This window comes from Eucalyptus grandis, chromosome 5 (genome assembly GCF_016545825.1).
Source record: "Eucalyptus grandis isolate ANBG69807.140 chromosome 5, ASM1654582v1, whole genome shotgun sequence".
Lineage (NCBI taxonomy): Eukaryota > Viridiplantae > Streptophyta > Magnoliopsida > Myrtales > Myrtaceae > Eucalyptus > Eucalyptus grandis.
In genome coordinates, this window is record NC_052616.1 from 60444134 (window position 1) to 60470466 (window position 26333).

At 39.6% G+C, this 26333-nt stretch overlaps 3 protein-coding genes across 5 annotated transcripts; 1 reads left to right on the forward strand and 2 right to left on the reverse strand.

Annotated features, from left to right (window-relative positions):
* Window positions 1-523: 523 nt before the first annotated feature.
* On the reverse strand, window positions 524-5886 carry LOC104445582 (cellulose synthase-like protein E6). The gene is made up of 8 exons (XM_010059481.3): window positions 5543-5886; window positions 5102-5423; window positions 3040-3180; window positions 2805-2936; window positions 2150-2362; window positions 1835-2062; window positions 1397-1744; window positions 524-1257 (listed from the first exon to the last, which is right to left on the reverse strand). The coding sequence occupies exons 1-8, from the start codon at window positions 5815-5817 to the stop codon at window positions 715-717; spliced, it is 2202 nt and encodes a 733-aa protein (XP_010057783.2). The 5' UTR covers window positions 5818-5886; the 3' UTR covers window positions 524-714.
* Window positions 5887-6746: 860 nt separating this feature from the next.
* On the forward strand, window positions 6747-10858 carry LOC104445577 (DNA oxidative demethylase ALKBH2). Of its 3 annotated transcripts, none has more exons than XR_005551598.1 (5): window positions 6747-7116; window positions 7342-7458; window positions 7582-7770; window positions 8013-8190; window positions 10723-10858. XR_005551598.1 is itself a non-coding variant. In XM_039314067.1 (4 exons), exons 1-3 carry the CDS (start codon window positions 6868-6870, stop codon window positions 7741-7743), a joined length of 528 nt encoding a protein of 175 aa, XP_039170001.1. In that variant the 5' UTR covers window positions 6747-6867; the 3' UTR covers window positions 7744-7770; window positions 8013-8521. The 3 variants fall into 3 exon arrangements, 1 of the variants encoding a protein (XP_039170001.1); XR_005551597.1 differs by lacking the exon at window positions 10723-10858 and adding an exon at window positions 9150-9281; XM_039314067.1 differs by lacking the exon at window positions 10723-10858 and having other exon boundaries at window positions 8013-8521.
* LOC104431953 (cellulose synthase-like protein E6) lies at window positions 8643-25246 on the reverse strand. The gene is made up of 8 exons (XM_039314065.1): window positions 24960-25246; window positions 24296-24617; window positions 11802-11942; window positions 11592-11723; window positions 11174-11386; window positions 10570-10797; window positions 9733-10080; window positions 8643-9360 (listed from the first exon to the last, which is right to left on the reverse strand). The coding sequence occupies exons 1-8, from the start codon at window positions 25229-25231 to the stop codon at window positions 8866-8868; spliced, it is 2151 nt and encodes a 716-aa protein (XP_039169999.1). The 5' UTR covers window positions 25232-25246; the 3' UTR covers window positions 8643-8865.
* Window positions 25247-26333: the final 1087 nt, after the last annotated feature.

Genomic DNA, 26333 nt, shown 5'->3' on the forward strand with positions numbered 1-26333 from the left:
TGATCATGAGGACATTTGTCCTGACCAAAGTATCTTTTCTAGTTGCTATCCCTCTAGTGTTTTCAATGCACGAAATTTGGGAAAAGTCCAGGAGTTTTATGACGAAGAAGATTTTGATGACTATGTGAAGTCTTTGGAACATATATTCTTTCTCAGCACCATGATGAAGCTCATGTATCAAGTCCAAGATGGTGGGAATCTCGTCATGAACGTCACTAATGAAATGAACAGGCATTTGACTAACTCAAAAGAGTCAATTACTCTTGCCGTTTACTTGCGCTTGGTTGAATTTCCTCAATTTAACATTTGATTAGTATAAATTCTGACATGGCACAGGAACTGTCTACTTATCGAAAGACGTTTTCTTCCATTTGTGCCGATCTGCTTTCTGACCCGCCAACGCAAGTGTCGCCAGGATTGGGCCAATCTACAGGATTATCAGGCAAAGCTTCGCCATGAGAGGTGAACTTTAGGATTGCTCTGTTATAACATATTTATATAGATATAGATGGATGAACAGATCACTTTGTGTGCTTCAGTTTGGGTGCTCAAAGAGTATAGGTTACCTAGTTTTGTTGCCTTTCCAAAACCATACATTCATATGACCCTGAGAGTTTGCCAATAATGGGAGTTATACATCCTCATTATCTCCAACTTAATATCATGTACTAGGAAATGATCTAGTTATTCATGAAGTTACAGTAGCTTGGTAGATCACACCCAGGCTAAGGCAAAAGCTACTAGAGCAAATATCGCGGACTTGTAGGTGACCGAGGTGGGCATTCTCCCCTCGTCTTCTCGGGAGAAAAGCCCGTTGTACAGAGGCAGGTTTATATAGACCAGCAAACCGCACCAGCCAATCTGCATGGCGAGCTGGTCTACAGCATGGCCGTGCATCACTAACCTCAGCATTGTGCCGATTAAGCACGACACATTGATCAGGGCTATGGTTGTTAGAACGCTAAACATGGGCGAGGGTGTGCCGAACTCCATGAGCTCTTGTTCGTACCTCTTTGAGACGTCATCGCCTGCCACTTTCTCGGTGATGACGAAAGTGGACTTGGTGACACCAAGCAGCCCTAGGATGTTGTCCAAGAAGCCGAAGAGATGGGAAGTTGTTCTCCGGTACAAGCCCATTCTTTGGTCATTCCACCATCCGCGTAGCGTGCTTCCGCATGTCCACATAAATTCGGTGGCGCTGTACACCATAGTCGCCACGATGACATACATGAAGGGTAAACCCCAAAGATTCGACACCTGATGCAGCAATCAATCATCAATTAGCATTACGGGTTACTGATTTTGAAATAACATGTTTTGAGTCGTCGCATACTATATGATTACCTCAAATTTTGAAGATATTACGATGCACAAAATTGTTTCTCAACTATATTACCTTGGGGAATAAGGAGATGCCTCGGAGGAGACAGAGCGACGGGACGGTCACATAGAACAGACTCGGTAAGGAATTTGCAGCCCACAGCAAGTAGTTGCAGTAGCAAATTTGAAGCTTCAGAGGGATCTTGCCATGTCCATACAAGAAAGGACAGTGCCTCGAGAGGGTGATCTGGAAATCGCCCCCGGACCATCGCTTATGTTGGACTAGGGACTGCAACAACGTTGTGGGAGCGACTCCCATGAAGGCATTCCTTTCTGGTTTGAAAAAGACTGATCTCCAACCTCGGCATTGCATTGATAAACCAGTAAGCACGTCTTCCACCGTGCACCCATAGTTTAAGCCCATCTGCAATTTGACAATATAGTTAATATTTTCCTCGATGTCTATACTGGCAACCAGTAACCATTTTGATGGAATTATATATGAATGAGAGACCTCCTTTCCCCAATCAGTGTTCTCTTCATATGCACAATCAGCCAGTGTTTTGCATGTTTCCTCTAAAACACGTGCGCTGTCTTGTTTCTGGTCGTGGCGCTCCCTCTTCAAGGAATCTGTCTCACCTTCCGGTGTATACTTTCTCCCGGACAGTGCATCTCTGCGGTGAAAGCACCCGGTGCCAATGTACATAGGGCCTCCATTGCCGTCGAGTCCATGAAACTCCACCTAACAGTCACAAAAAATGTACCAAAAACTCAGTCAATTTGCACTTCAATCTTTAGAGTCTAAGTTCAATGTTCTTGAGTGGCTTACGTGATTGATTAGCCCCAAGGAACTGCTGTATAGGTCGTTCTCTGTGAGGTTATCGAAGTTCTGTGGATACTGTACATAAGCAATGTCATGACCATTCTCTTCGTCCAGTAAGAAGCAAAGTGCGTCCCTCACTGAGTCCGAGTTGTTCGAGTACATGTCACAGTCCACGTTAAGGATGATGGGCGCGTTGCTGATCTTCGACGAGACCCTGATCTATTAATCCGGAAGAATAGGAGGGAAAAAGCAGATACGATCTTGAACATTAGTAAATCTCATCCCATGTATTTCATTTTTCTTTATGATCAGAACATGTTGATTTTAAGTTAAACAAAGTATGAATCTGACAAAAATGGTTGGTACAAAATTATTATTGTTGGATGATACCAATTTATTTGCCAATTCAGAGCAAATATCGCAATGAATTTGGACCTCTCAAATGCCGATTTCCTAGAGCATTAGAACTTTTGTAACATGTCAAAATTAATCCTATTGGATGATGAAATTACCTAATTCCTACCCTCCCTTCATAAAAATGCAAATAGCCTATCTTTGAGACATATTGGTGGAAAAGTTGAAAATTTTCAAAATGATAGTCAGTCAAAACGCAAATTAGGGCTAATGCATATAATGTTATACGTGTTGATGGTAATACTACCAATGCATTCATCGCTCCTGCTTTGAAATTATGATGGTATTGGGGTCTCTTTTCTCTTGCTAGGTACGCGAGAGTTGGAAGAGGTTGTCCTTCATCATCCACTGCTGTAGAGTCTGTCCCGTCAATTAGAATCTGCAACATCGTGCGAAAATATTTCGGAAAAATGGGAAAGGTTGAGAATCATAACTTTGGTAGAAATTATTGAGAGCACTGCAGCAATATATGTATATAGTACTTGAAAAATCGTTTGATGATCTCTTCGGCTGGAGACGGAGTCCCATTCGAGAAATCCTTTGTGTTGCTCCCGCATGTCGTCTGTAACACGTCCCAGCTCAGCCATTGCTTCGATCCGTTGCTTCATGTCTTCATATAAGTTCTACCACGATCAAAGAGCACAAAGCCTTTTGAGATATGCAATTTATTCAGACTTAAGAGCCACTGAACTGGTTAAATGCCTGATCTTTCATGGAAGTCTAGAAGTTGAATGCATCACAGGGTGTCTAAATTGGCAGATGGTAAATAAAACATTATCGACTTGCATCGAATCTATGTATTTCTGCATGCAACTCATGTGGTTACTTCTTCCTCTGGTTCTTAATCTAATTCCTGCCAAGGTCTTATAATGTCAGAATTCAATAACTATTTGTAGCAGCTACAACCATCCGGAGCTGATGTTTGGTAGAATCATATGTACATCACATATGTTACATATTGTGCTTAGGATTCATGGTCGACTTTTGAAAGGAATGTCTGCTAGCTCTAGGCAGGCGAGTCTCAGACTTATTCAATGGCTATTTTCGTTCTTACTGAGAAATCGAAACGTGTTTTGCTGGTTCACCATAGAAACGGAGAGGTTATCCTACCATGCATCATGATGCGATTTAAGCCCTTGTCATCTTGTAGCTGTCGCTAAACCCTAGTCGATTCCATGCACGTCAGTTTCTCGTACGGTCATTGTTTGCGATCAATGCATCGACTCATTTGTTCTTGGAGTTCCAGATTTTTAGGGAAGATGCGGAATTCGTCAAAGGAATAAAGACACTGATTTGGCGGGGAAGACTAGGTCACGAAAAATTGTTTTCTCAATCTAAACTCCGACGGCTATTGTTGTCGATTTCTTTCATTTGACTTTTTGTTGCAGCTCAATTGACGGTCGTCATTCTTATATCATGCTATACGGAGCAGATAGTTAAATTCGGGAGGCGAGATAAATAAATACTCCAATCAAGAAAGAGAGATATGGAACCTTAGTATAAGTTGTACTATAAACTAAATAATTACGCAGGCAGCGGCAGCCGCCCGCCTCCATTGGTTCCTTAATTGGCTATAAGTCAATAAAAATGCCAAAACCATCAAATTACTCAATCATACATTAAATTTTTTAGGTTTAGTGAGGACACCCTCTTATAAGATTATCGATTCGATTAAGACATAAAACTTAGAATAAAGTGATTGACATGAGTAGACAAGTATGTCGAAACTAATCCCTTTCTATTCATCACACTAACAAAATGTTTCGTGTATTTCTATAGTTGTTAAAAGATACCAGAGAAAGCAAAATTTCTTATAATAAAAATAAAACCTTTAATTGATTTTTAGACTCTTTTTACACTCTGATGTCATATTTCCATCTGCCTTGGTATCTGATAAATGCGTAGCACTCTCTCTCATTGACCTTTCGGTCTGTGATATTTACCTGCAAGTCTCTCTCTCTCTCTCTCTCTCTCTCGTGGATAAGAATTACTTGAGAAGGGATTGTGGTGGTCGGCTTTGGGCTGGAGGTTGACAATTTTGCTGAGCTTGCTTTGGCAGCAAGTGGTGGGAGTGCTCTCTGATGGATTCGCTCTATTATTGCTTCCCATACCTGACGGCATGATCGCCGATCGGGATTCGATGCCCTCCAGAAAGAAAGGACTACTATATCTGTTTTTGGATGGGCCGTTCGGCTTAGAGCCGGGGCATTCGGCATTCAGAGTTCTCTGGTCATGTAGCGATGATGCGGAGCAGAAGGTTAATCTTCTTTTTGTGGTGTATGTTTTCAAGGTTAAGGGTTATATGCAGATGATGGAGAGGTCAGATTTTTCTTAGTTGCGTTGTTATCTACAGTGCCAACTAGAGATTGCATCCGACTCCATTTGGAGGCGAGAAATTGACCGTAATCTTTGCATGATGCGAAGGATTTTCAGATCAGCTTACAAAGTGAACTGATAGACTGACGCAGATAAGCTTACTGTTGTGTGTAAAAGATGATTCTCTTCACTTGAGAGAGAGAGAGAGAGAGAGAGAGAGAGGCTTACTTTCATCGACAGCCACTCCTGCCGCTTGAGAGAATCATCTAGAGATGCGGCGGTGCTTTTGAAATAGGCCTCCGGTGACCTCGGTTCAACATTAAACTTCCTACAGAAGGGGAGCCATTTCTTGGAGAACAGAGAAGCTTCAAGCATTGCATAGAAGGTAAGGTCAGAACAGCCGTCGTCGGAGAGATAGACGCTCATCTTGTCCGGCGGATAATTGTACGCCATGACTGATAAGACGGTGTTGATCACCATGGTCGGTGGCTCGATCACAGGATCCGCCGTGCAGACAAATATGTCTATCCCCGGCAAAACCTTCTCGTATCTGAAAATTCAAGAAAACAACATCACAAAAGGATCGACAAACACTATTTCATTTTCGATTTTGCAATAGGAGACGCAAGTGTCGAGCCAAACATCAGAGAAAAGACCAGGAAAACATACCTCTGAGAAAGCCTGTCCTTGAAGGTGCGGCGATGCACGGGGTTCCATCTGACGACGACTGTGACGAACCAGTAAATAACAAACCAGAGCTCGGAGAAGAAAGCTCCGAGCCAAGCCCACCTCGCGGCCGTGTTCGGCTCCGGCAAGTGATGAACTCGGTAGCAGAAGATGAAGATGATGCCGGCGAAGACGGACACTGCGTACGATCTGAAGATGAAGAGGTTCTTGGCTGGCTTCGTTTCAAACAAAGGAGCATGACTCTTCTCCACCATCATTTTAGTCTTCTATTTTCTCTCTTCAAATCTTCTTGCTGTAGTATATATCCATGCGCGGGTTCAATTCCAAAGCGACCTTTCCAAAAATTTGTTTATAAATTCTGCAATTCTCTTAACGCCTAATATCCAGATGGTGACATTCAGAATCATATATAATTTTAGGGACAAGCGCATTGGAAGCTTTAAAATTTATCATAAAAGTGTAATTAAATCCTAAAACCTATAACAAAAGTGTAATTGAATCCTAAAATTTTCAAAAAAATACAATTAAGTCTAAAAACTTGTCAACAAAGTGCAACTTAATTCTTAAACTTTCAAAAAATGCAATTAAGTCCGAAAACTTATCACATAAATGTAATCAAGTTCTAAAATTATCAAAAAGTGCAATTGAATCTTAAAACTTATTAAACTGATTAAATTAAGACATTTCGTTGATGACAATTTTTGAAAGTTTTAGGACTCGATTGCATTTTCGTGACCAATTTTAGGATTTAATTACACTTTTTAAAAATTTTAGTTTTAGGATGCAATTATCATGATAAGTTTTAAAATTTTTAATGTACTTATCCCATTTAATATTTCAAGACTTTATTGCATTTTTTGAAAATTTTATAATTCAATTGCACTTTCGTTATAAGTTTTATAACTTAATTGTATTTTTTGAAAGTTTTATGAATTAATTGCACTTTTATAATAAGTTTTATAACTTGTAGTATACTTATACCTATTTTTTAAATATCGAAATAATTTTTGCATTTTCAAATTCTTGAGTAAAAGCAATAAGTAATTTCCTCATGTCCTAAGCATGAAAATGAAAATCACTACAGACATATTTCACGCCCTCAAAACAAAATTTCTGAAAATTATTTCCAACCATTGTATAGGAAAATAAAGACTTGGGAATAGGAAGGCAAGAAAAAGAAATAAGAGATGGCAATGGCAAGCGGCGGTGGAAGATTCACCGTTGATTCTCCCGGTCTAAAGGGCTCGACTTTCGGCGAGTCTCCGTGACCTTCGCCGGCGACGGAGAAGCTCCGGCGGCGGCGAGACATGAACAGCTTGATGCGCAAACTGACGGCGAACGCCGACCCGGCACGGTCGACGTCGAGCCCTTCGGAGTTCGACCCGACCGAGAGCGTGCGGAAGGGGAAAAGCTTCGATCTTGGGCATGGGAGCGAGGTCTTCCACGTGCCCCGCTTCTTCCCGGCGGAGCAGTCGTGGGCATGGTTTGATTACCTCAACAAGCACGTCCCTTGGTCCCGACCCACTCTCCGCATCTTCGGTCGCAATCTCGTCCAGGTCTTTCCCCTGTCACTGCGCGCGCGCGCGCGTTTCTGCGTGTCGTGGTGGTGGTGGTGGCAGCTTTCGATGGTGTGGTCGGAAAAGCATGAATGAGAGATCGTAATTATTGAATTTCACGTGTTCTTTGTCGCTACAGTGATTGTCTTGACACTCTCATCCGACCGTTGTTCCATGTTCATGGGTTCTTTTCGTTCTGAATGTAAATGGGTTGGTCTTTTGCAGCCCAGAGATTCGTGTTATGTAGCGGCGGAAGGATTGCCGGCGATTAGCTATAACGGGCACTCGCCTCGTGCTTATTCTTGGGACGATTTCCCTCCACTCAAGGACATCTTGGATGCAGTAAGGATGCCTTTGAGCTTGTAATGTTCCTTAGCCGAGTGATTCGGCTTTTAAGTCTATTTCAGTGTCTTCACATTTCTTGAAGTGATTGATGTTACGACGGTTTATCGGTTTCTTTTGAAGGTCCATAAAGCTCTTCCTGGAAGTAGATTCAATAGCTTGGTCCTAAACCGATACGACGGTAACAATGATTATGTGTCTTGGCATTCCGATGACGAGGTGCTCTATGGACCCACCCCAGAAATCGCCTCAGTTACGTTTGGATGCGAACGTGAATTTTGCTAAAGAAAAAACCCAGTAAAATGTCTCCAGGTATAACTCAAGCACATCTTTGGTTTATGCAAGTAGTCACGCTCAAACTACACTGGCTTTTTCATTTTGTTGGAAATGCTAAATATTCATTTTCGATATTCATTTTAAAATTGTACTTCCGTATGTATTTTGATTTTGCTCTGTTCAATGGTTGTTGATTTTAAAGTTGACTGCCTTCTTTTCCTATCTTACTTCTGTTTTTGCTTACAAAAAAAAAAAAAAAAAACCATTTTGGGTTTAAGCATCTGGTGATGAGCCGAAGAGCAAGCGACTAAGGAAGAGCCATGACCCTGATCAGCACTCTTTCGTACTAAAACATGGATCGCTCCTCGTAATGAAAGGCTACACTCAGCGGGATTGGCTTCACTCGGTGCCAAAGCGAGCAAAACCGATGTCTATTCGAATCAATCTCACCTTCAGGTGTGTCCTACGATAGCTCTGCTGTCAAGCACATAATTATTTTTCTCTGCTCCTGTTAGATGTTGGCTTGGCTGTCAACAAGTTTTGAGAAAGCAACTGTCTATGGCGACTGCTTCTGTATGTGTCAAAGTGTGAAGGAAGTGGAACCAGAGCAGCATGTGTTTATAAGTTTCATCCTACAGGTGTTAAATTGACTTAGGTTGCTCTGTCTTCATTTTGGCTAATATCAAGAACTTGAAGTCGTGATTTTTTATTCCATAGCTATATTTAGTCTGTCAATACCTCTGTTAAACGATCGCCTTGTAGTATATGGCTTCTCGTACTTCCGCAATTGGTCTATCTTTTTTTTCTAGAAAATGTATCTGGCAAACTAAGAGATGTTTGGTGATTCTCTGGGTAAGAAGAACGAGGTCTCAACATTTTCGCTTTGATTGAACAATACAATAGTAACATTGAGATGGCAATAATAGGAATGATAAAGACTACACAAAATAGGACAGAGCAATAGCAGCAGAAAGTTTTTCACATCAGGTCCTTCCTGATGGCATCCTACTTTGTATCATGTCTAGTGTGTGATATAAATATTCATGAAGTTTCGGCAACTTCTAGCCAATACAGTGCATGGTAGATTATACATAGGCTAAAGAACAGGCTACTAGAGCATAGACTGCAGATTTATATGCCACTGAAGTGGGCATTTTTCCCTTGTCTTTTCGTAAGAAAATACCTTTCATATAGAGGCTGGTTGACACAGACCAGCAAACCGCACAATATGATCTGCATAGCCAGCTGGTCTGGAGTCTGACCATGCACTGCTAACTTCAGTAAAACTCCAATAAAGCTCAACGCATTGAGCCAAGCAAGGGTAGTTAGGATTGTGAACATAGGAGAGGGTGCACCAAACTCCATAAGCTCTCGCTCGTACCTCTTTGATACATCATTGTCTGCCGCTTTCGCAGTGACGACGAAGGCAGACTTGGAAGTACCCAGCAGCCTCAGAATGTTGTCCAAGAAGGCAAAGAAATAGGAAGTTGTTCTCTTATAGAGCCACATTCTTTGGTCATTCCACCAACCACGAAGAGTGCCTCCACACCATATGAATTCTCCGGCACTGTATGCACTAGTCGCCATAATGATATAGATGAATGGGTAGCTCCACTGACTCGAAACCTGATGGTGCAAGAAACCATTAGACGTAGCAAAGGACATTTTCAATCAAAGATTATGTGGATGCCCCTGCACCATGGTTATGTCATAGCCAAGTGTTTTACACCAACAAGTGGCCAAATCAAGGTTGATTAAATGGCTAGCACAAGTTATTAGTGCTTGCTTTTGACACCTTTTGGATGGTGTCAGTGTAATGCTACTATAATAGAGGGGGTATAGCTGGAATTTAGCTGGAATTTATCTAATGTTTAATGACTTGATTGTTCTGAGATCTAAGCACGAGGACCAACGTTATGTGTACATTTATTTATACCTGTGGAAGGTCGAGGCATCAAAATTAATTTTCTCACAAAAGAAAGTCATCTAATTAATTACCTTGGGGAACAAGGAGATGCCTCTGAGTAGACAGAGAGATGGAATAGTCACATAGTACAGAGAAGCCAAGCAATTTGCCGCCCATAGCAAGTGGACACAATATGAGAGTTGCAACTTCAGGGGGATTTTACCATGTCCATGCAACAGAGGACAGTACTGTGACAGGAAGATTTGGAGACCACCTTCAGTCCATCTTTTATGTTGAACTAGGGACTGCAACAATGTGGTGGGAACAACTCCTAGAAAGCCTTTCCTTTTGGGGTTGAAATAGATTGATCTCCAACCTCTGCATTGGATTGTGAAACCGGTAATGACATCTTCCACTGGGCATCCATACTTTAGACCCATCTGCAATTCAGACAAGACTTGTTTCATGGATGCTTTTGCTCGTGTGTATTTGCATATTTATAGTGCTGGAAAGCATGCCTGTGTGGCATTTTACAGTTTTGACGGCTGAATTTCCAGTCCTCTCTTTGAACAATATAATATAAGCAGAGCTTTTGGTTGCATCAAAATCTGGAATGATATAAGAGACTCATTTGCTTTTGTTTTTTATTCTTTGCACCTAATCAAAATGACATAGTCTTACATGAGAGGTTTATCATATAAGCTTTGTTTCCATGGACTTGTAAACTGCTTCAAGCTTGTTAGTTGTAGACTATAGAAAGCACTGCTCACTTGTTATATATAGAATATGGTGCTGAATGCTTAACCTTCTCTGCTTTCTTCCCCTATTTCCATTCTTTGACTAAGTTTCTCTACAGAAAATTTTGAAATATACTCGAAAGGGTCGAAAATTTAGGGGAGAGAGAGAGAGAGAGAGAGAGAGAGAGAGACCTCCTTTCCCCACTCGGTGTTCTCTTCATAGCCACAGCTGGCTAGTGGTTTACATGTTTCTTCTAGGACACTTGCACTATCTTGTATCCTCTGGTGATGATCCCACCTCAAGGACTCACTTTTACTTCCCTGTCTATACTTTCTCCCACACAGTGTCTCTCTCCGATGAAAGCACCCGGTGCCGATGTATGGTGGTCCGCCATCATTGTCCATACCATGGAGCTCCACCTGCAATCATGGTAGAATGTACTTAAAGTCATTATGGTATCTTCACGCACCCAATGTACTTGTCCCATCCCTTCAATTTAAAATGTCCAATAGAGTCTTTTAATTAGCTTCATGTTAGTCCACACATTGGAATTTGCTGAGTTGCCAATGGGTATGTGCTGACTTGGACTTGTGATTTCAGGTTCACTTCACGAGTTCAATTGAGTCATGGTTACCCATCTTAGTGCATTTTAGTAAATATGGTGTATCGTTCTGCATATTCTAACGGAACTGGTAGAATCAATAGAATTGAACCTAAAGCGAGCGCATTAAGCACATTTGACATATAGCACAGTAAGGGACAGTGTTGTGTTGAAATCCTTTCGAAGTGGCTTACCTTGCTTAGTACATTAAAGGAACTGCTGTATAGGTCATTGGTCGTGAGGTTATCGAAGTTCTGCGGGAACTGTACAAAACCAATCTCATCACCATTCTCTTCGTCCATGAAGAAGCACAGTACATCTCTCACCGAGTCCATGTTGTTCGCATACATGTCGCAGTCCACATTAAGGATGATGGGCGCGTTGCTGATCCTCGATGAGACCCTGATCTATTTTTTTTTTTTTTCAGAAAAATAACATAAAGATTGGCACCAATATGGTATTTTAAGCCCTCAAATCGATCCAAGGGCAAAAGATCCTCCCATACATAAATAGAAAAATCTGTGTGGAAGTTGATGTTCTTCACTTTTCTTGGTGATGAAAAATAGGGCTTTGAGTGAATCATGTGTATGAGTACAGTATGTTGAGAATTACCAGAGCATTCATAGCTCCTGCTTTGAAATGGTGGTTGTATTGTGGTCTCTTTTCTCTGGCCAAGTACACCAGAGTTGGTAGAGGCTGTTCTTCACTGTCCACTGCCATGGGATCCCTTCCATCGATCACTATCTGAAGAATCAGGAGAAGCATGTCATTAATGTTGCCAAAAGATTAGAACGTTAATCTTTTAAAGTAGATGCATGGTACTTGAAGAATTGTTTGATGATCTCTCTGGCTCAAGACAGTGTCCCATTCAAGAAATCCTTTGTGTTGCTTGCGAATGTCATCTGGAATCCGTCCCAACTCTGCTACTGTTTCGATTCGTTTCTTCATGTCCTCGTATAAATTCTGTCATAAGCATAACCCAAGGGCAAAGTTCTGTCAAGTTTTGCTATATATCATTTATTTCATACAGTTATGTGGAAGGTGGAATGAGTCACCTTGGGTTGAAATTGGGAATGGTATGTCACACATTACTTTGGAATTCCAGTCCCTAAAATTCAATCCTTCATTGTTTCCAATGATCTCTTTCCTGTATCCAATATTCGAAACTTACTTTTTGTTCCCGCACTTTTAATTTATCTAATCAAGTTCCTTTACTTCCACAATTTTCTTAACCCAGTCTATTGGACACTATTGGACACTATATCTTGCCAAATATCACTGTGACGTTGCCGTTGGACGATGTTATGCTTTGACAGAGACAAAATTTTTCCAGGATAGGTATTGGCTAAATTCCCTTCACATCATATTGTGACGTTGTCTAGGGCTACTTTCTTCAACATTGGTCCATAGTAGCATCTGTGTATTTTATCCATAGCATATTTTGGCATCATCCTCCATGCATATAAGCCGGATTTAATGGGATTTAATATCTGATGTATTTTATGGAAAATTTATGAAAATAGAAGGATTTGAATAGGAAAAATATAAAAGTACCAAGACGAAACTCTTTTTTTTTTTTTTTTTGATTTAAGTAATCTTTGGATGGATTGAAGTTTTTTTTTCCTTTTTACTGCTTATGGGTAAAAAGACATTACAAATATCATAACTTTCATATAATGTTCTCTTTGATATTAATTTTTTTAATCACTTAAGTGCCACTTGTAAAAAAATAAAGATCATTTTTGTGTTAACTTCAACTTGGGGTGTCAGAAATTCGACATGGCAATATTTTATCAATTTCCTTGACTAGCGTGATTCATTGACATGCTCGGTAGAGGTGTTAAAATGGGTCATAATGGGTCATAAACTCATATATGATCCATTTAAATTATAAATTGGTCATAAAGAAGTCACTTGTTTTTGACAAAAAGTAGTTAAATGGGTTTCACAATTAAAGGTTCAAGATAGGTGGGTCTTAAGTGGGTTTTAAATGGGTTGGGTGGATAACCCATTTTCAATAAAAACCTTATAATCTCTATCTTCCTCTTTAACTTTACAAATATATATATATATATATATATATATATTTTTTTTTTTTTGTAAAAATCGAAATTATAATTTTCTCTTTTCATTTTTCCTTTTTTTCTTTTTTTTTTTTTTTCTCTCTCCTTCCTCCTCCCGGTTGCCGGCACGGCGATGGCCGGTGATCGCCGGCGAGCCTCGAGCTTGCCGGCGTCGGGCGAGCTCGAGCTCGCGGAGGCCTCACCAAGACCCGGCGAGGCTCGAGCCTCGCCGATCTCGGCGAGATTTGAGCTTACTGGTGTCGGGCGACGCCGAGGCTCGCCAACGCCGGTGAGCTCGAGCTCGCCAGATTCGGTGAACCTCGAGGCTCGCCGATGCCGGCGCTCGAGGCTCACCAGGTCGATCGCCCTGTCGTCGTGGTCGGCGAATCGGCCAAAGAAGAAGAAGGAGGAGAAGAAAAAGGAAAAAAAAAAAAGAAAAAGAAAAGAGAGAAAGAAAAAGAAAAGTATATTTAAAAAATAAAATAAAATAAAATAAAAAATAATTTTAAAAAATAAAAAATAATTAAAATTCGATTTTTAAAAATAATTATTTTAAAAATTATAAAAATTGTCATTAAATTTGTGTTGTGTAAAAATATTTTAGTAATATAATATTAAAAATTTTCCATTAAGAAATAAGCTTGGAAGTATTTTTGTAATATAATCTTAAAAAAAAAAACATAGGAATAAGTTTTTCTAAATTTGGTTAAATATGAAAATATTTTATTAATATGGGTTGGGTCGGGTATGGGTTGGGTATGAGTTGAGTCGGGTATGGGTCAGAAAATTTATATTATGCATGAATGGGTTAATGAGTCAATTTGGGTCAGACCATTAATGACCCAACCAAAACCCGACCCAACCCACCCGTTTAACGGCTCTAATGCTTGGTCAAATCAACATTAATATCCCGTACGATGTCTTATGCATGTTTTGCCCCAAATATAAACCCTAATGCAAACAATCAAGCTTTTTCCTAAAATTTTCGGACCATAATTGGTTTCCCCCAAAATTGGGAGCTGATTATTGCAATAGAGAGCAGAAGCGGGACAAGAGGCCTAAATTCGTTCCAATAAAGTGAAGACAAATGTGATTATTACTATTATTGTGGGCTTAGAAATCCAAGAACATCTTGAATTTGAATGAACCCCAGCAGAAGATTTAATTTTTTCCCTCCAAGAACCGAGCCATAAATTGTAATTTGAGCTAGCGAGTCACTTGTGAGAGATCTCAGTCTTTTGGGCAAAAGATTTGAAGCGGTCTCGTTTTCTTCAACTCAGCCACCTCATTGTCTACGTTGTACTCCTTTTTTTTAATAATTAAAATGCCACGTAGGAATAAACATTTAATTAAAAAAGGACTTTTGATTGGAATTTATCGTTGGAGATACTTAATATAATTTCTTTTCTCTAGTTTGGCACTTAAATTTTGACAATAAAGTGAGTGTCATATAAAAATTATGACACTTTTAATATATTTTTAAAATGAATCCAAAATCATGATTTATGGCGCCAGAAAAGCAATGTTTTTTACCAAGAAATCTTTGTAATTTGAGTCTAGACACTCGAATCTTGTCCAAGATATACCTTTCAATGCTGACAAAAGAATTAATTTGATGTCAAGTAGATGGCATTAATTTTTTTGCCGATATCGTAAGGTTGAAAGCTTCTGTCTAGCCACTATTTTTTAGTGGAGTGTGGAATTTGTCAAAAGAACAAATTCTCATGTCAAGTGGTGATGGATTTATGAGATGGGCCTAAGTTAGCCCGTCCGCCCATGCTGGGCCCAAAGGCCCGGCCCACGGGAATAGGGCCCGTGGAAGGGGAAGGTATAAAGGGAGGAGAGAGAGAGAGAGAGAAGACAACGCTTGGCTGAACGTACGTACGTTCTCTCCTCGCTCTCTCTCCAAAAAGACAAAAAGAACAAGAAGGGCAAACGGCACGTTCTTCTTCCCTTCAAGGCGCCATCGGATCGAACAGGGACCAGAATTTCTTCTCGATCTTCAGCATTGGTGTCTAATCCGTGGTTAACAAGGTACGCTCGAATCCGTGGTGTGCTTTACGATCGGTGATACGTGTTTTCCCGGGCTTCGTCTTCCGCATTGATTTAGGGGTTCGATTAAGTGTCGAATCCGGTTTTTCGGGGATCAGTCATTCCCAACATTGGTATCAGAGCCCTAGTTCACGTTTTCCCGATCAATTTGATGTTTTTTGATTGATTTATCGCGAAAAATCTTCGGCCGTACGGATCGGGGCGAAAATCCCGACACCCGAGCGCTGTTCGGCCATTTTTCTAAGTTCTCTTAAGTCGAAATTGAATTCTGAAAGCATTGGGTGAAAGAGATCGTCGAGACGAGTCCGGCGACATGTCGTGCGTCGCCGGAAGACGCCGCACGCGCCCACACGCGCGGCCACAAGCCGCTGCGCGTGGGCGCCATGCGCCCGGCGCTGGCTATAGCCAGCGCGTGCGCCACACGCGCCGGTGACGAACGGCACGTGCGTGCCGGCGACGGCCCGAATGGCACGCGCCGGTCCGTGGACCGACGCGTGACGGCCACGTGATGACGTCACCGTGACGTCATCCAACGGTCGGTAACCGCTTGGATGACGTCACCGATGACGTCATCGCCGACGATGTTTCGCCGAGCGGTCACCGGCCGGCAAGCTGACCGGCGACCCGACCCGACCCGACCCGCGCGAGACCCGACACGCGTGTGGCACGTGCCGATGACGTCTGCGTGACGTCAGCCCGTGCACGCGAGCGGCACGTGCGGGCGGTTCACGCGAACCGGCCCGACGGCCCGACCGGTCCGACGACTTGGCCGTTGACCCGTTGACATGACCGTTGACCCGTTGACCGACGACCGTTGACCGTTGACCGACCGTTGACCGTTGACTTTGACCGTTGACCTGAAAAAAAGAAAAAAAAAGAAAAAAGGAATTTGTTTCTTTTTTCATGTATGCCTATGTGGTTTATATGTAATCAAATTTTTTAGTTCTGCATTTGTTGCAAGAACTATGATGTGTTATGCACGGATATCTACAATCTCGAGAACGGACGAGGGAAATGCAAGACTTAAAAAAGCGATGTAAGATTTAGCTAATTATCCGTGGCATAACGGTGATATAGTATCACATATGGTCAATGTCAATCAGATGATACAAGAAATCATCAGTAATGGTTATCTTATGCCGGATTTTGAAAAGGTGCCGACTTTAATGAACACTCTTCCACCTGAATGGTAAGCAGTGTTAGATCGGCTAGGTGAGGTCAACGTGGTCCCGGGTTATAGGAGGCTGGTGGAAGCTTTTGTAAGAGAGCACTATAGGATTGAGTTAACTAAAACTTCAACCCTTAGATTGAGTGCCACATGGCGCAGAGCGAATGCGCCTTGGTGGCGACATAAGAGCTCTCCAAAAGTTTTTCCATGGTTGGCAAATGTGCCTTCGGTTTTCTTAGATGTTTTGACTGATAGATTAGAAGGGACTTTCCTTAATTATTTCTTAGATTAATTGTGAGATTTTTTTATAGATGTAAATATCTCTTTCCATGTTGATATTTTTCTTTGTATATATTGCTTAGTGTAATGTATAGTTGTATTATGTGAAAGCACTTTGTTATTCTATTGGATGTTAGATAATATTTGCTTTACATTACTGATTGCAGGTAGTTAGCTATGGGTAGTTATAGAAGTTTTTGTAACTTCATAGAATTGATTTTGCATATGACAATCATATTAATGATAGTTTTAGGTTAGGATTTTTGGAGGATGATTGGAAACGTAGTGACCTTTTGATTCTGAAGCCTTACTTGAAATTATTCATTAATATGATGGGTCTATGTAAATAGGGATGCATAAATGATAGGCATTAATTATTCGTGCATGTATGTCTGATGTGTTCAGAACGATGGTTCAACAACTAAGAATGTAATTGCTGATATGAACGGTTACAATTGTGAAATATTGAATATGAAGATTCAATATGTGCTGGAAAAGCAAGAAGCACTAGAAGCTCTTGACCATGTTATGGAAGATCTTGAGAATGCTTGTGCGCCACCTTGAGCTGGTAGAGGACCGCTTAACGGCATGTGAGCTGAGAATAGATATTTGCAATGCTGGTTCTAGCTCATAAAGGGTTTTGAGCTCTAAGCGCAAGCGTATTGATTCGTTCAATATGTGGGAATGCAAAGGATCAAGTCCTTATTGCAAGAGATCAAGAGTTAACCAACACAAGAGAGGAAAACGTCCTCAAGTGAAGAAAATGTCAAGGGTGAAATGTTACAACCGTGACAAGAAGGGTCACTATGCTCGCGACTCGTCGTGAGCCAAAGAAGGTAAACACCTCTTGTACATTTGAGAACTTTGATTGTGTGTCAAGTTCTGAATTATTGGCTGAATCCAATCCTTTGTGGATCGTAGATTCGGGAGCAACAGACCATGTAGCAAAGGATAGAGGATCCTTCATGGAATTCCGACGATACCAATTGGAACTAAGTGGATCTATATTGGAAACGACTCCAGAGCTGAAGTTAATAGGGATTGGCACTTGCCAACTGAACATGTGTGGTGGACGCAACTTGTTCCTACATGATGTTCTAAATGCTCTGGAGATTCGTCGAAATTTAAGTGTTTGTTTTGCTGTTGGTTAAGCTTGGTTTTAATATGAACTTCCATAATAGAGTTACAGATTTGTATTTGGATACAAACTACTATAATTGTGGTCACTTTCTAGATGGTTTTATTGTACTAAATGTTGACTGTGGTGATGTCAATATATGTTATTCCTTTGTTTCACGTCTCCTACTTCATATGATAATGATGTGAATGTGTGGCACACTTGACTTGGTCATATTGGCCAACAACATATGAATAGACTAGCCAAAGAGGGCTTGTTGGGCAATATTGAATGAGTCGATTTGTCCATATGTAAGCATTGCCTAGAAGGGAAAACGACAAGGAAACCATTTGGAAAAGGTAAAAGAGCTGACGTTCCTCTGCATTTAATCCATTATGACGTTTGTGGTTTAATGAATGTGAGAGGAAGTCATGGGACTGTTTACTTCATCACTTTTAATAGATGATTATACTCGATTCGGATGTGTCTATTTGATTTCTCATAAATCTGAAGCATAAGTTATTTCAAAAGGTTTATAAACTTGGTAGAAAATCAATTAGACAAGAAAATAAAAGTATTGAGATCCGATCGAGGTCGAGAATATTTATCGATGAGTTCAGAAAATAATGTGATGAAAAGGAATAGAAATATAGTTGTCTATTCCATATACTCCTCAACAAAATGGTGTTGCAGAGAGAAGAAACAACCCCTACTGGAAATGGTTAGGTCCATGATGGTGTATGCTAACTTACATATCACTTCTTGGAGTGATGCGTTGTTAATCGCTTTGCCTAAATACTTAACCGGGTGCCTTCCAAATCAGTTAGTTCCACTCCATATGAATTATGGATAGGTAGAAACCGGACTTAAGTTTACTTAAGCCATGGGGTTATGCTGCCTATACTCATATGTCCTCTCACAAGTTTGGAAAATTGAGTCCCAGATAAAAGTAGAGTATTTTAATGAGATACTCCGAACACTCGAAATGGTATGTGTTCATAGGTGAGCAGGAAAGTGGGAGAATAACTGAATTTTGAATCACGGGATGTCACATTCTTAGTTGATGAATTTCCTAAGAAGGGCGAAATAGGGGAAGATTACTTCCTATTTGAAACCTTGGATCAAAATAATGATGTCGGTGGAGTTCGTCCAAGTGGGAGTAATATGAGAAGTGATGAATTGAATTCAACTCATTCTCAAATTACAATTACATGATGAGATGATATCGTTATTATCTAATCCGAGTGGGAGCATAATGGGAAATGATGTGCTAAGTGTACAATCTCCCATATAGCGAACAAGTCGCCAAAGTATTCCCCGTCGACGTTTTGACATTGAAGGGGAAACTTTTATGATTGCTCCGCAAGATGAGGATGAGCCGAGAAATATTAATGAGGCTCTGAATTGCCCTAGTAAGGAAAAATGGATTTATGCAATGAAAGAGGAGATGGAGTCAATGAAATCAAACCAAGTCTGGGAACTGGTTGATCTTCCAAAAGGACGCAAAGCCATTGGAAACAAGTGGGTTCTCAAAATAAAGCGAAAGGCTGATGGCTCGATAGAAAGCATAAGGCTCGCCTTGTGACAAAGAGGTATAATCAATAGGAAGGAATTGATTATGAAGATATTTTTTTTTCCTGTAGTAAGATTTGCCTTGATTCACATAGTTCTGGCAATAGTGTTTAGTATGGATCTTGAGTTACATCAAATGGATGTAAAGACTGCTTTCCTCAATGGAAAATTAGAGGATGAAATATATATGGAACAACATGTTGGTTTCATAGTGAAAGGCCAAGAAGAAAAAGTATGTCGACTTTGGGGGTCGATATATGGTCTTAAGCAAATCAAGACAATGATATATACCTTTTCATAATGCCATAATGGCATATGACTTTACAATGATAGATAATGATCATTGTGTATATATCAAAAGATCCTAAGATCAATTTGTGATCATATCATTATATGTTGATGATATACTAATTGCCGGAAGTAATATGGAGTTTGTTAATACTGTCAAAAGTTGGTTGTCTTCCAATTTTGAATTGAAGGATATGGTATTTTAAACCCATAGACACTCCTATTGCAAAAGGTGAAGGATTGAGCCATAGACTGTGTCCAAGGACTCCACAAGAGAAGGAACAAATGAAACATGTTCCTTATGCTAGTGCTATTAGAAGCTTGTTGTACGCTATGATGTGTACAAGACCTGACATATGTTTTGCAGTTGGAATGGTGAGTAGATACTAATCCAATCCAGGTCAAGCACGTTGGAAAGCCGTTGAGAGAATACTGAGATATCTAAAGTGGACTGCTGATTATACGTTGAGTTATTATGGAAAGGATCTGCGACTCTAAGGCTATTCTGATGTTGATTGGGGAGGATATTTAAATGAAAGAAAATCTACCTCTAGGTTTGTTCTCTTACCGAATAATGGCACCATGTGTTGGAGTAGTAAGAAACAAAAGTATATAGCCTTGTCCACGATGGAATTGAGTTCGTGGCATTATCAGCAAAGATAAGAAGATGTTTGGCTTAAGAGATTATTGGATCATTTAGGTGTTATTGGAAGTGCTGCAGATTTGTTATTAGTTAACTATGATAATCAAGCAGCAAAAGTATACACTAAAGATCCAAATATCATGGCAAGACCAAACATATAGATACCAAGTATAATTTTGTCAAGGATATGGTTGCACGAAAGGATGTGAACTTAGAGTACATACTACGCATAGAATGGTAGCAGATCCTATGACAAAGCCAATACCTAGAGATGTGTTTTGTGGCTATATGAAATCTCTAGGATTGCGTAGAGGTTGATGTACTGAATATTGTAATTTCCCTAAGTGTTCACAATTTGATGAATTTGTGTTTTTCATCATTAATGCCTATGAATCTTTGTTTGATCTTTATGCATCTTAATGCTTAGTGCATTACATTTAGTTGAGAAAGTATGTCGGACAGATATAAGATTAGCCCACTCACGCGGGTAATCGCCTCTATTTACTGTGTGATAAATAGAGATGAGACTGTTTTTAAGCTTATTATCTAGGTGATAATCGAGAGCTCAAGCTTAAAACACGTATGTCGTCTTAACTAAGTGTTAAGATGAGGACATGATACTTACTATGTCCGAAAGTAAAATACCCCACATATTTTACTTTATCTGTCTATGATGCCAGATGTGAGTTCTGATGAATTTTGTAAATGAGTAGATATGTGAACTCAAGTTAGACATTGGGTATGTCTGAACTATCATCTGTACGGTATTGAAAGGTGTAGACATACGCTCTATGGGAAAGGAGTTAATACCGTAATACGTATTTCATACTACGTATGCATGAGACGACCAATAAGAGTGGCAAAAAGTTTGATCTCAACTTTTTATGTCGTGTGAGACTCTTGAGGAATAGAGTTCCTCAATTTTTAGTTCCCTCATGACTCTTACTTATTCTCAAGATTTCTATTTAGTGTTTGCTATCTTAGGATGTTGCCAGTGGTCATGAGTTTGATTCGATCTAATGGGGCATTTCTAGAAAAGCAAGCTGAACTGAAATTGAGAGTTTGAAGGAAAGAGGAAGATCGATTTTGGAGAATCACATTGTAGTTTTGTATTCACTTTGGTTAACCAATTATGACTGTCTTTGGGATAATCATAATTATGAATACAATATATATATATATATATATATATATATATATATATATATATATATATATCATTGTTTGAAAGAGATCAAGAGAGATATAAATGTGATCAATCGATCTAGGGTACTGCATACTAAATCTACTCGAGTGTGATACCCATTATGAGCTGCTATATATTCCTAACGGATGTATGGCAACGAGCTCTCAAAGTATGCTGGTCGCACGGATTATTCACCGGTATGAATGCTGAAGAGAGATAAAGAGAATTATGTTCGACCCACCATGTGCGAGTGGGAGATGATGGATTTATGAGATGGGCTTAAGTTGGCCCGTCCGCCCATGCTGGGCCCAAAAGGCCCGGCCCACGGGAATAGGGCCCGTGGAAGGGGAAGGTATAAAAGGGAGGAGAGAGAGAGAGAGAGAGAAGACAACGCTTGGCTGAACGTACGTACGTTCTCTCCCTCGCTCTCTCTCCAAAAAGACAAAAAGAACAGTAAGGCAAACGGCACGTTCTTCTTCCCTTCAAGGCGCCATCGGATCGAACAGGACCAGAATTTCTTCTCGATCTTCAGCATTGGTGTCTAATCCGTGGCTAACAAGGTACGCTCGAATCCGTGGTGTGCTTTACGATCGGTGATACATGTTTTCCAGGGCTTCGTCTTCCGCATTGATTTATGGGTTCGATTAAGTGTCGAATCCGGTTTTTGGGGATCAGTCATTCCCAACAAGTGGAATATAATGGGCCGTAAACATCGTTTTAAATGAGAGCCACGGTGAGAAAATCCTCAAGATATGATTCTCTCTCTGACGGACTTTGTGAGAATGGAATCATCGTTCATATAACTATGATTCGACGTTTTAGATAGCTAAGAAGGTGAGATCTCCAAAAAGAGAAGATAAATTAAGAAATAATTAAATTGGTCAATGATCCAAAAAAGAAGGCATTACATGGTTTATGAATGACGTGAACTGATACTATTTCGACCATTAATCATGTGAGTCTCACTTTGATGCTCATGTCATCAACTATGTAGATGGAGCTGATCAACGTAAAGTTTATAGATCATCTAACACATTTTTGAGAAGGTGGCCAAAGGAGACAAATGGCACTTGAAAGGCGATGAACATAAGAAGAAGAGTGCAGGGCCATAGTCTTCAGTGTCTTATAGCACTACGCAAATGGATGAATAGCTCCCCACAAAATAGCCCACTAGATTCAAGAAACCTATCGAACGATCTTTTTAACCTCTAAGGCCGCGTTTGATAATCATGATAAAATTCGGGATAGAATATGATTTATTCTATCTTAAGTTTAATGCTTGCTCAGGATAGAATAAAGTCAGATATAAGAAAGATATAGGCCAGATAAAAATTATTTCATGGGGGAAGTGGGATAAATGTGGATATGATTGATATTGTCCATAATAGGAAAGATATTTTCTCGAATAACAAACTTATTAAATTAACAAAATTAAAATTATATTTCATTATAAATAATATTTGAATTCTATTTTAAGAAATAAAAATTATTTTTTAATTTAATCTTATTTTAATTTATATATTCAACTTTAATTCTATCTTATAATAAATATTCAATCTATAAATTATATATTTATATTTATTATATATTTTAGGTATTTTAGTATTTTAGGTATTTTTTTTACTATTTGATAAAATTTTATTAAAAATGATGAAAGGGTAAAAAAGAAATACTAAAGAAAACAATTTAAAAAAGAGGAAAAATAAAATAAAAATAAATTAAGGAATAATGTCACGAGAGATTTTCACCACCTCCATTTACGAACTTTTAGGTTCATTTAAAATGATATGACATGTATATTAAAAAAATGTACATGATATGATGTGAATATATCTGAGTTTAATATCAGTAATTCACCAAACAAAGGATATGATATAGAAAAATCCCAAGATTTTATATCTTATCCTATCCAACCCTATCCCGATTAGAAATCTGGATGACCAAACGTAGCCCAAGGGTTTTAAAAATGGGAGCTTTGCGTCCTAGCAGAGACTAAATTATTTGGCAAGGAGCAACGCGTTGCGTGTTTTTGATGCGCTAGCAATATATTAAATCAATGGTGGGCTTGGTAAAACTAATTTTCAATCGTTGATAAACTTGTTGTCTACCATGGACGAATCGACATACCCTAAAGTCTCACAATCGTTTAGGGAGATGTGTTCAAATGTTCTAATGCTAGGCTTTGAAACTGAGGCACGCATGCCTCAACCTGCTTTGGAATAAATTTGCCATGAAAAAGATCTCAAATCTTTAAGTTTACAATTATATAAATGTGTGTGAGAGAAAGGATAGGTTATGATAGTGCCTTGTGTAGGTTCCATTCTAGAACCGAACTGAATTAGTCTTATTCAACTGGTTTTGGGCCGATGTACACGAGGATTAGTTTGGTCGTAGGTGAAAATTTGGGAACCAGCCTTCAATGGTTCAGTTCTTGGTTCTATAAGGGGAACCTTTGGTTTACCCGAGAACTTGTCCTCAATCTCTTAAGAACTTTCTGCTTTCTTTTCTAGTTCTCGGTTTTATGTTTATTTTTGGGAAATTTTTACATTACAATTACATAATATATATGATTGAGTTACTAAATAGATGAAAAAGAAAAGGTTAGCTAGTTCGGTTTGAGGTCAATTTCAGAGTCAGCTTTTTCGGTTCTTGTTTTCAAAAAATAGGTACCGACTCTGATGATTTCAGGTATTTGGTGTGGAACTTATCTACCTTGAAACCAATCATGATGTGGTGTTTTGGGTGTTGCTAGTTTAGTTAATTAGAGTAGGCTTTTGTATAGTTGAAGTGTACATGTAGATATGGAGTTAATCGGCTTTTTGATTGCTAATTTAGCTAAAATCACACATATAGATGATAGTCATGAATATTTTACTAAAAAAAATGGCACAATATGAGAGAGAGAGAGAGAGAGAGAGAGAGAGAGAGAGAGAGAGAGATGTGCTTACTTTAATGGAGGACAGCTCCGTGGACCAGAGACAATCATTTAGAGGCTCAACAGCACTTCTAAAATAGGCCTCCGGGGATCTTGGTTGAACATTGAACTTCCGGCAAAAGGGAAGCCATTTCTTGGAGAATTGAGAAGACTCAAGTAATGCATAGAAAGTAAGGTCCGAACCGCCGTCGTCGGAGAGATAGATGCTCATCTTCTCTGGTGGATAATTGTATGCCATGATTGACAAGACAGTATTGATCACCATGGTTGGTGGCTCTATTACAGGATCTGCTGTACACACAAATATGTCTATTCCAGGAAAAACCCCCTCGTACCTAAAATAGTTCATGAATATATTGTTACTAAAAGACTAAATTCAAATCTCATACAACGATTACGTCAGAAAAATTTGTTTTTTCTTTTGTTCCTCTTAAAGGACAATCAGTGCCTCGGTTCAGTTTTTGCATGCTAAGTTTCGTTCCTGTAATGGTTTTATGAGACTAAGGCCAATACATCATACCGAAAATTTCAACTATATTTTTGAAGAGCGTATCCTAAGAAAAAATTGTCGAGGTATTGATGCTTAGCACATTATTTTCTCACAACCGATAAGGTTGAAAAACATTAGCTTCTTCCATCACAGAGAGAAGAGAGAGAGAGAGAGAGAGAGAGAGCACCTCTGAGAAAGCCTGTCCTTGAAGGTCTGGCGATACGAAGGGTTCCATCTTACGATGATGGTGAGAAACCAGTAAAAAGCGAACCAGAGCTCAGAAAAGAAAGCTCCAAGCCAGGCCAACTTCTCAGCTGTTTTGGACTCTGGCAAGTGATGGATTCTAAAGTAGAAGATGAAGCAGATGCTGATGAAGATGGAAAGTGTGTATAATCTGAAGATGAAGCGGTTGTTGGCTGACTTTGTTTCAAAGAGAGGAAGATTACTCTTGTCTCCCATTTTTTGTTTCTTTTCTTGTCCTCCTCTCCGCATGGCAAGTGTGTGAAGCAATTAGGCAATATTGATATAGAAGGCCGTGGCTAGTTTTTTTTTTTTTTTTGATAGTCGGTGATTCAACCAAATGGTAGTGAAGTCAAATTTTCTTGGAGCAATATATTAGTCATCGTGGTTGGAGGAACAATTTTTATGTAATTAGCCATAACTGAAATTTGGACGAATTCTCTATCTCCCGATGATGAATCGCATTATTAAATTATGCAATACTTCGCAACTATGCTCAAATTAAGAGTAACAAGCGCACCGAAATTCTAGATATGTACGATTGGAAGACATTAAAGCCATGGAAGATCTATATCTGTGATAGACATGTTTTTGAGATAGTTTATAAGTGAACCTTTAATGCCGTCATGTACCACATGGTACTAGCATATCATGTGGGGCCATCTCCATCGGTTGAACTTGTTGAAAATTCAAATTTCCTCTTTATTGACGTGCAGGAAAGTACTGAGGCTAAGGTAAGCCCTCTGATTCGTGATTGTGCTTAGGCAGCCATTTGGGAGTATTTTCTTCCTAGTCGGGTTTTAGGGGGTTAAACTTGTTGTAGTCTCACCCCATTGTGGAATAACATTTTTAGGTCCTTAATTGAAAGTTTTGGAGGACCTGAGGTCCGAAGTTTAGAAGGTGAAGCCTGGAGAATCGCTGAGCATGTCCGACTAGTTAGTCCCAGGACATTACTCTTTTGTTGAAAGCTGATTCCTTTTTGTAGGCTTATGTGTATAAACCTGTGTGTTTATAAAAAAGTCTTTTGTGAAAAATTTGTCCTACTTTCCTATCACATTGTTTTATTATCTGGGGATTATTTATATGCTTCCGTATGCATACTAAAATGAAAGGATCGGCGATGTGTCTTGGGACGTCGCTATTTAATTGACCAAGCCGGGATGGGCGTGCGCCCGAGGATCGGGGCATGACAATCTCCAACCTCTATAGTGTATTGCTAAACTGGTAAGGACATCTTCCACTGGGCAGCCATACTTTAGACCCATCTGTAATTCAGACAAGACTCTTTTCATGGATGCTTTTGAATGTGTATATTTGCATA